Raw genomic sequence first — 10,851 nt, 5'->3', positions numbered from 1 at the left:
GTCTAAAATGATGAAATCAGAATCATCACTCAAAATGGCAAAAACGGCTCTGTTTTTGTTCGCATAATCAGCAATGAAATTATCCGCATCCACTTGCTTATCCGTTTGGTACATCTCAACATCCAGTTCCTTCAAAGCAAATTTTGCCAAAAGCTTCAGAGCGGGTGAAACTTGCTTGCATGAGATGGCTTTCTCCTGGAGATTTCGAGAAATATTATTAAAAATGGAAGCAATTTCTCTGTATCTATCCATCCTGCGATTTGCCCATTCAATGAGCTTTTCTTCACAGATGGTGCCATCAAATATGAAGACGAGTTTAATCCCTTTACTTGTAAATTTCAAGACGAATTCTCTTAAAATTTCTTTAAACTGTATCCATTGGCCACCGTAGATGCATTCAAGGGAATCTTTTCGGTATGTGTAAATCCAGGGTATAAAATTTGAGCCGTCCACAAGAAGAACAGGGCAACAATTGAAAAAATGTTGATGGTCCTTGGCCATTTTTTCGATTGACACACATCTGGATGCTTCCGGGCAGTCCTGAAGGGCGGACATAAGACCTTTTACTCCCATGATTATGTCAAAGTAGATTTCTTGTGCATTAAAGAGCTTGATATAGAATGCTTCTTTTTTCCTTTTAATTTGTGAATTTATTAAATCAACTAAAAACGAGAGGTCTTAATAGAGCTACACAGCACAGTTGATCTATTGCGATATTTAAATGAGATAAAAGAATAAACAAAGCTCTGTTTTTCAATCGCTATATATCAGTTCCGAGAATGATAAAATCGACAAAGCACAGAGTTCTAAATTGTTTATCGTAGGCGCTCATTAAAACGCTGAGTCTGATAAGTAAAATAAAAAAGCTATTTAAATATATAAATGCCTAACAGCGATAAAAAAGTGCAAGCGAAGCAAAAAAGGTAAGTGAATGTAATTGTATAAATAGGAACTCAATGGCATTATATTGCAGATGCAGTTTATTTAGCTTCCGCTTTGCTGCAAGTTTCAGTTTTCAATACGTCGCATAGCAAGCTATACAAATAAAATATGATTACAATCGAACGATTTTTAAATTGTCCTCAAATGAACTAAATATAATAGAAAAAAAAATGGAATTTAAATGTATAACACTCAAATCTGGAGAGAGAAAAAATCCCTTTATTTATCCTATTTGTATATGCAATATGAGAGAAAATAGGTAAACAGCCCTCATGTGCTAGATATAATGGCATAATAATACTCCATAATTTTAACCCTATGAGCCCTGACCGCCCGATATCGTCCCGTTCGACAGGGGACTGACCCTGGCTTTTTGGGGCGTTTGAATGAGCGCTCGTCGAGAAATACCTTTCAGCCCTTAAACTCATTTAACCGCCTTAAAGCGCCTGAGTTAGGCCTCTGTCGAAAGGTGCGATAACGGGCGTTCAGGGTTCATAGAGTTAATGCGCGGAAAAAGAGAGGTTCTTCAATAAATGTGGATTTAACAAAATGCAATTTTTAAAACCGTAAAATATTTGCACATGCATTCCTATATTTTTTTATAGTATTTTTCACAAACATAAAAGGCTCTGCTAAAAAGCCTCCCCCACCCCCAGTTTCAATAGCTCCACTAGTAATCAAGTAACTTGTAGTCATTATTCTAATATCGATTTTTTTTTTTTTCTCGGCCTTAAATTTGTAGGATCATCAAGTTCTACCAGAAATAAGTATCTAATGTTTTTACTTCTTTGATTAAATGTTTAACAAATTGAAAAGTTTTTCCTATAATAAAAGTACCATTGGTACAGATATCTGAATTTTTTAAAGAAAAAGTCGAAGGATATTAGCAATATAAGAGAAATTAATTTAAGAATCAATTTATCCTGACAGACATTTATAATATTATCACTCGTAACAGATTGAGGAAAAAATTTTTTTTAAAAAAATTGAAATCTATGTATTTCTCTATGTTGTCAAAAATCTTTAGAATACTTTGACTAATACTGATATTTTCTACCCAGCGGAAAAAATATAACTTCAATGAAAATTCAGAAGAAACAGTAATTTGTAGAATATCAGCACTTCTAGCTGGATTATCTTTAAATGTTCTATACATCACTCTTGAAATAACATCTACTTTCCATTCAGTAGATTTATGTTCATACTAAAATACTCAATGGATTGTGTGTAGACCATAAGTACTTATATTTAAAATTTTACAGTCATTTTTACACGGAAATTCTTTATTAATATGCTATTAAAATTTTAAATTTACATGTGGTCTGTCCCTACTAATTTGTAAAAGTAACTATATGTCCAAACTTAATACTACTTCTTTAAAATTCTCAAACAATTCTCGAGCGGTAGCACGTCTTAAAAATATTGAATTCCAATATCTTGTGGAGATTCTACTGGTTGATTCACCCCAATATCCTACAATAACATCCATTTGGTATTTTTGTGAAAGGCGGTTCAAAGCTTTATCAAAGCATATTACAAATATCTTTTATTATTTAAAGATTTCTTAAGAGATTATTGAAAAAACGAAGCTAATTCGTAACAAATAATATACGATATTTTTGTCTAAAGTGTATGTATGTGTGTGTGTGTGTGTGTGTGCGTGCGTGCGTCCATGTGTTTCAAAGACAGTGCATTTTTTAACAGTGCAGACACTTTGCATTTTTTAAGTTCACCTTAATTCGTCCCGCGAAAGCATAATTTATTTACAAGAGGCGCGAACAAGGCAAGTCCGTTCACAACGCAGCACAAGAGAGAGAAAAAGACAAGAAGAGGGCGGAATAAAGTAATTCTTGGTCTTATATTATATGAGATATTGATAGGGAAAATATTTTTTCATAATGCTTATATACTAATAAGATTTTGATAGGGATTTCTCACACATGTCGATTCTGATAAGGAAAACGCAGGGATCTTTTTTTTTAAAATGTGCTTGCTGGACAATTTTCTATCCCTTCACGCGGAGCATGTGAAAGTGCAAATGTAAGCATTTTTAAAAACCTTCTCTTAAATTAATTAAATAGAAAAAGTGGAATGGGATCAGGAAATAAGAGAATATTTTAGAATGAAGTTAATATGGGCTGAATTATGATAAAACTTTGGAAATTAATTAGAATTGAAATAAGAGTTTAATATATATATATTGGCTATTTCACTATCAGCAAACACATATGAAAATATTAACATAGTTATAATATGTGAAAATATAAATAAAATTGAATGCAAGTTTTAATGGCCATAAAAGTTCAATTTTAAATTATTGTTCCTGAACTAAAAACTTTGAAATCGGCTTATTTTCGGACATCAAATTTGACGTTTCCAGACTTGGCACACCATCTTCTTTTGTATTCTTTTCAGATACAAAATCCAATATCAATTATGACTTGTTTTGAACTGCTCAGTCTTGTACGTTTCGGTCTTTGCTTACTTATCACTTCGTATCACTTGGTCTTGTTTAGTCTTGTATGTTTTCCTGTTTTGGCATGACTAGTAAGTGCCTATTTTCCCATATTTTTAGGTTGGAAAAACATAGATGCAGTTCTAGTTTTCAGAATCCTGGCTTGATTCCCTATATTTGTTAATGATAAATACAAAATATTCTACTTCCCGTTTTCCAAATTCGCATTAGCATAATTTCAAAGTTGAATTTGCAGAAGGCAATGCACTTTAATTGTTTACCTCGAACACTCAATGTTTACTTTCTCTTATAAGTAGTACAGAGGAAGTATTGCAATCGTCAAAAAATTCGAACTCGAGATTTAGACTAATCTCCATGTTTTAGATCTTCCTGAGCTCGAAAAGACCTTTTTGGAAAATGTCCGTCTGTCTGTGACAGAGGTAACTCAAAAACGCTTTGAGCTATAGCGATGAAATTGCGTATAAGGTTTTAATAACAAATTTGTAGATTTCTATAAAAATTTTGAGCAAAATCCATTCAAAGAAAATCTGTCTCCACATTATAGACATCCCTGTCAAAAGTCAGAGAAATTTAAAATGTGGAGAATCGTCAAAACCTCGAATTCGAATTTTTTTGACGATCACTACGTATACGAGAAAGTAAAAATTGGTTATTCACAGGTAAAGATGTTTCTGATGCTTTCGACATCTTTATGATGCATGAAAAATCATTTTTCGAATTTTTTTTTGTTGTTATCTTGTTTTGTTTTAATAAAATCATTTTGAATTTTGAATCATTTGCAATTTCATTCATTTCTCTGGCAATTAACTAAGCCACGTCATACGGAAATAAACCAAGCAAATGAGTAACTCATGCACTTTCTGGTATATCTGCTTATTCTAGCTACGCACTTAAACATAATTAAATATAAACATATTGTTTTAGTCTGCACAAAATGATGAAGTTCTAACTATGGCTTCGTTTGCATGTTACCAACATTTAGATTGGCGAAGAAATTTGTAAGACTATTTTTTTGCTTCAATACGTAATTTTTACAGCTCAAATTTCATTTCATTCTTTCATTGTCGTTCCTCATATTTTTCAATCTATGCCCTACAATTTTTTCTTTTCATTTACATTTTTCAGGTTTTTGTCTGCGTTCTTCAGTTTCTTCTTGACGCTTTTGTTCCATTTATTATTTTATTCAACCATTTCTTCGCATATACTACGTCTTAACAGGAAGAAGAAAAAGTATTATTACAAAGTTAACTTTTGAACTTGGAGATGAAGTAAAAATATTTTTTGTGCAGTAATATTTTTGGAAATAATCGTGATAAAACGCTAGAATTTTGCTTAATTTTTAATTAATTAAAATTACAAAAAATTCTATTTGTGCAAAGCCTGGTAGTTCTAGGTCAAACGTCTGGTTGCAGAGTGCTACACATACGTTCTCCTTTATTATCAGAAGAGATAATAATACCACACTTTTCACATTGTTATACAACGCATAACATTTTTTTTAATACAAAACTCTATAACGTAAATTAAAAACTGAATTTGATGCCCCATTATGATCAGCAAGCAGCTATCAACTTTATTACTGATAATGTGGATAGCTGCATGAAATATCGTCAGCTGTTCATCTAATAAATACAGATTTAGGACTTTATCCCTGATTGCTTCAGTACACTTGTGCATTCATAAAGAGTTATGAATACTTTTTAAATTTACATATTATTAAATCAATGACTATCAAGTAGCAAGTTTGAATCATATCTTTACTTTTAAAATATCTAATATTATAGTTAAATAATTTTTTTGATTCACAATTAAAATAAAATAAATATAGTCAATTATTAGATAACTTTGGTTCAATCATATTTCTGAGTTACAGCCCAATTAATTTACTGATAAGTTAGCCACATAAAAGTCTTTTCATCAAAGAAAATTGAATATGTAATTACATATTCAAGAAATTTTGACCATGACTTCTATGAAATTTTGACCATCTTCAACCATGACTATGGTACTTAAGATGTTGTTCTCAATCACATAACAAGTACCATAATCATGGTTAAATTCCAGATCTTTCAAAATCTACACCATAAAATTTATTCATATCACTAAAAATTTTATTTCAAAATTATTGCTGCAATGCTCATTTTATGAATTTAGATCATTCAAACCAGATACTTAGAAAAACAAATATTATAATGCAATATTTATTTGATTAATAAAAATTATATATGCAAGATATTAGCATTTATATATAATAGTTTTGGTGTAGATCTTGTACTCATCTTATTTTAGAGACCAAGATATTAAAAAAAATTTTTTTTTTAATGTTACTCAGATATTCAGAATCTAGTATTTGGATTTTGAGCCCTGATGATATAAAAGTCATAATTGAAAGGTAAGGAGAATCCATGTATTGCAATGTTAAAATGAGTAAATGTAAAGCTAAAAGAAATTGTGAAGGACTCATTTTAAGAATCCAATGCAATAAAATATACAATAATTTAATAAAAAACAGAAAACTTTATCAATTGAAATAAAATTTTATTCACCTATCCAAAGTTAAAAAATAATAACCAAAAAAAAGATATAATATGCTAACTAGGCACATTAAAATATTGAAAGATATAAATTTAAAATAAAATTATACCAAATAGCAAGAAAAATTTAAATGATTTTAAAAGACAGTAGTTAAGGTAAATTACTTTGCTCATTTATTAAAAGGTATATTATGAAGTAAAACCAAAAATGAAATTGTCTGAAGGAAACAATATCATTAGCAAAAGAATACAAATAAATAAAAAAAAATTGATTTAATACTTTAGCAAAAAAAGAATTGATATAAATTGTGGTCAAATAAATTTTGAAAGCAGCTTAAAGTGGTCTCCCAAAACTTTTTCACATACTCTCTAATAAACTTGTCATGCCAGAGAATGCCTTACATAGCATTGGCATACAATAGTTATGTTTTGGCATAAATTTAACATTTTTTACTGAATCTTTCATACCATCCTTGGCAAATTATTTGGCACTTAATCCCTGGAATGCATAAATAGTATATAAAAAAATTGCATTTGTGTATTGGGCAGTTTTTCTCAATCAAATGAAACAAAAATTTGAAGCAAAACTGTTCTTGAAGCCACAAAATTCCCATATTAAATTTGATATATTTAAGTAATTGCATTTTTGATTTGTCGCGTTAACATGCTTCTGAAAGTAAGACTAACAGACAGTCAACCCATAGTTGGATTTGGCTCAAATTTCAACAAGTGTTTACATTATAAAGTTAAATTTCTGTACCAAATTTTATCTATTTAGTTCTCATTGTTTCATAATTATCATGTTAATTTTTATTTGGACAGATGAACTTCCCCTGAAGAGAATTTTACTCTAAATCTGATAGAAATATGTAAATCTGGTGTAAATATCTTATACCAAATTTTAACTATCTGGCTCAAAGCATTTTCATTTATTACTCTACATTTGATAGAAATATGTAAATCTGTTGTAAAGATCTTATACCAAATTTCAACTATCTGGCTCAAAGCATTTTCATTTATTACTCTACATTTGATAGAAATATGTAAATCTGTTGTAAAGATCTTATACCAAATTTTAACTATCTGGCTCAAAGCATTTTCATTTATTACTCTACATTTGATAGAAATATGTAAATCTGTTGTAAAGATCTTATACCAAATTTTAACTATCTGGCTCAAAGCATTTTCATTTATTACTCTACATTTGATAGAAATATGTAAATCTGTTGTAAAGATCTTATACCAAATTTCAACTATCTGGCTCAAAGCATTTTCATTTATTACTCTACATTTGATAGAAATATGTAAATCTGTTGTAAAGATCTTATACCAAATTTCAACTATCTGGCTCAAAGCATTTTCATTTATTACTCTACATTTGATAGAAATATGTAAATCTGGTGTAAAGATCTTATACCAAATTTTAACTATCTGGCTCAAAGCATTTTCATTTATTACTCTACATTTGATAGAAATATGTAAATCTGTTGTAAAGATCTTATACCAAATTTTAACTATCTGGCTCAAAGCATTTTCATTTATTACTCTACATTTGATAGAAATATGTAAATCTGGTGTAAAGATCTTATACCAAATTTTAACTATCTGGCTCAAAGCATTTTCATTTATTACTCTACATTTGATAGAAATATGTAAATCTGGTGTAAAGATCTTATACCAAATTTTAACTATCTGGCTCAAAACATTTTCATTTATTACTCTACATTTGATAGAAATATGTAAATCTGGTGTAAAGATCTTATACCAAATTTTAACTATCTGGCTCAAAGCATTTTCATTTATTACTCTACATTTGATAGAAATATGTAAATCTGGTGTAAAGATCTTATACCAAATTTTAACTATCTGGCTCAAAGCATTTTCATTTATTACTCTACATTTGATAGAAATATGTAAATCTGTTGTAAAGATCTTATACCAAATTTTAACTATCTGGCTCAAAGCATTTTCATTTATTACTCTACATTTGATAGAAATATGTAAATCTGGTGTAAAGATCTTATACCAAATTTTAACTATCTGGCTCAAAGCATTTTCATTTATTACTCTACATTTGATAGAAATATGTAAATCTGGTGTAAAGATCTTATACCAAATTTTAACTATCTGGCTCAAAGCATTTTCATTTATTACTCTACATTTGATAGAAATATGTAAATCTGTTGTAAAGATCTTATACCAAATTTTAACTATCTGGCTCAAAGCATTTTCATTTATTACTCTACATTTGATAGAAATATGTAAATCTGGTGTAAAGATCTTATACCAAATTTTAACTATCTGGCTCAAAGCATTTTCATTTATTACTCTACATTTGATAGAAATATGTAAATCTGGTGTAAAGATCTTATACCAAATTTCAACTATCTGGCTCAAAGCATTTTTATTTATCTTTGTCTCAGACAGACAGATTGACATTTTCCAGAAATGTATTATTTGAACTCATAGAGGTCTAAAACATAGAGAATCGTCAAAATATTGAGTTCAAATTTGTTGACAATTATTGTACTTTCTCTGTACTGTATATGAGAAAGTAAAAATGATTGAAATTAAATATATAGCTTTTGTAAATGAAATTTGTTTTACTAAGCATTTTTTTTTTATTTATAAGATGTAAAAAATAATGCTTATATCATGATAAGTTCCAAAAATTAAAAAAAAAATCTCAAATCTTTTTACTTCTATTTTATTCTCTTTTAGGGACATAGTAGCATCATGACAGAGCAATAAGTCCTTCCAGGATTCTAAGGAACATATGCACTAAATTTTATTTGAATTTATTATGACCTGTAGGATCCGAACAAATACATAAACAGCCAGTTAATTACATGTTTAGAGTGAGATGCTGACTATTAAAATTCAAAAATTCTTTTTAAACATATTAGAAATGCTTTTCAAAAATTTTTGAAATGCTTTGCAAACATACTGTTTGCAGCAACCATACATACCAAAATTTAATTTAATTATTCCAATTTTATTATATATGAATACTGTGCTTAAAGTAATGGAATATAGTTTACAGGCTTTATATGTATAGTTTTATAATAAATAACATTCGTATTCTTAAAAAAAATTATGAAAAAATAAATAATTAATATTTGTTTGAAAATTATATGTATACTTATTTAATGCTACAATAACAAAATATAGAATCTAATATACTGTTCAGCAACGGATTGTAAAACCCTTCGCGCTATTGCGCATGCATAAGGATAGATTTAATCCGTCAAAATAGGGTGAAAGGGAAGATGAAAGGAGGAGAGGTTTAAATTTACTAGTATCTAATAGGAGAAATCCAAGGTCAAAGGGAATACCGGAAATGCACTCATCATTCCGCGTCTTAGACCTTAATGAGATGGCATCGTCGAAATGTGGTCGTCTCAGAATCCATTGACAAACAGTAACAAATGTTTTTATGATAAATTTCTGTTAAGCAAAATCAACCTATATATAGAATATTTAATAAATTATAAATTACCCTGTAATTATTAATACAAATTACCAGTAGTGAAATCAGAGATATAATATTTATCACGCACATAATTTGCTGTGAGTTTTTACTAAAATGAAACACGTACAAGAGTTTTTATACAATAAAAAATATAATGTTCTTATTCAAATATTTAACTTTTCATATAATATAAGCCTTGTACATGTTTATAAGTACTGTATTGCATCACTGAGCTTCTAATTATACTTGATGGATATTTTCCACCCAAATGTATTAGCATAGACAGTTAACTCATAGGCTGAATTTCTTCAATTAGGTCAGTTTCTTTTTCCAAAGATTCATGATTAAATTTCAGTTTCTCTACTTAAATTAGTTTAGCTTTTATAACAACCAATAATGAAAATATAATTTTTCATTTTTCTTTTCAATATATAACTTAGGTATCAAATTTAGGAGCTTTCACTTTTCTGTTTAGGTGAAACCAAGGGAAACCACACGATTTCTCTAATATCACTGCTGTTAGTCAAAATCATTGTAAATCTATCAATACCAATTCTTCCACCAACAGTTGGAGGGAGTCCATGCTCAAGTGCAGCAAGATAAGTTTCATCAATCATTGAAATTTCATTATCTTCAGAAGTCCTGTCTTTTACCAAATTTTGAAACCTTTGTTTCAGTTCAATAGGATCATTTAAAGCTGTATAACCATTAACAACCTTTATTCCTTTAATGAACAATTCAAATCTTTCATTAAGCCCACAGATATCAGGATGCTGTTTAGCAAGAAGGCTCATTATTATTGGATAGTCACACACGAAAGTTGGATTTACAGTAGTTTTTTCTATGAAATGTTCAACAAGTTTATTCAGCAGTTTGGAATTAGTTTGTGGTTCAGAACATCTTATTTCGTGCTTGGCACACAAATCAAGAAGTCTTTTATTTGATTTCAAAGAAGTCAGAGAAATAAGATCAGGTAATTTCATTTTTACTGCAGATTCTAGATACGGCCACATTTTTACTCTCTTAAAAGGAGGTGTGAAATCAATTTTATATTCCTCACTAATAAAGTTATCTAAATGGTATTTAATTTCATATGATCCACTCAATGATCTTACAGTCTGAGAAACAAGCGATTCAATAAATTTCATCAAATAATCATAATCTTTATAAGCCATATAAAATTCACAGGCTGTGAACTCAGGACTTAGAGCTTTATTAAGAGGCCCATTTTTAAAAAAGCGACCAATTTCAAATATTTTATTAAAATCACCTACCATTAATTCTTTAAGATATAATTCTGAAGACATTCTTAAATTTAAATTGAGATCCAATTTATTGTGATAAGTTTTGAATAATCTGTTACAGGTGTTATTAGAAATCATGTTCAAATATGGAGTTTCTACTTCAATAAAATTCCGTTTGTGAAA

General features: G+C 29.0%; 1 protein-coding gene across 1 annotated transcript; it reads right to left on the bottom strand.

Annotated features, from left to right (window-relative positions):
• Window positions 1-9,873: 9,873 nt before the first annotated feature.
• On the bottom strand, window positions 9,874-10,437 carry LOC129983964 (uncharacterized). Its single transcript, XM_056093696.1, has one exon. It carries the CDS (start codon window positions 10,435-10,437, stop codon window positions 9,874-9,876), a length of 564 nt encoding a protein of 187 aa, XP_055949671.1.
• Window positions 10,438-10,851: the final 414 nt, after the last annotated feature.

The sequence above is a fragment of the Argiope bruennichi genome, chromosome 9, assembly GCF_947563725.1.
Source record: "Argiope bruennichi chromosome 9, qqArgBrue1.1, whole genome shotgun sequence".
Lineage (NCBI taxonomy): Eukaryota > Metazoa > Arthropoda > Arachnida > Araneae > Araneidae > Argiope > Argiope bruennichi.
Note: the sequence above shows the minus strand (reverse complement) of the source record. Positions and strands in the feature narration are given on the sequence as shown.

What these genes read in the sequence shown, in the direction of transcription:
- LOC129983964 (XM_056093696.1), bottom strand. Translation starts at nt 10,437, where the DNA reads ATGTGGCCGTATCTAGAATCTGCAGTAAAAATGAAATTACCTGATCTT.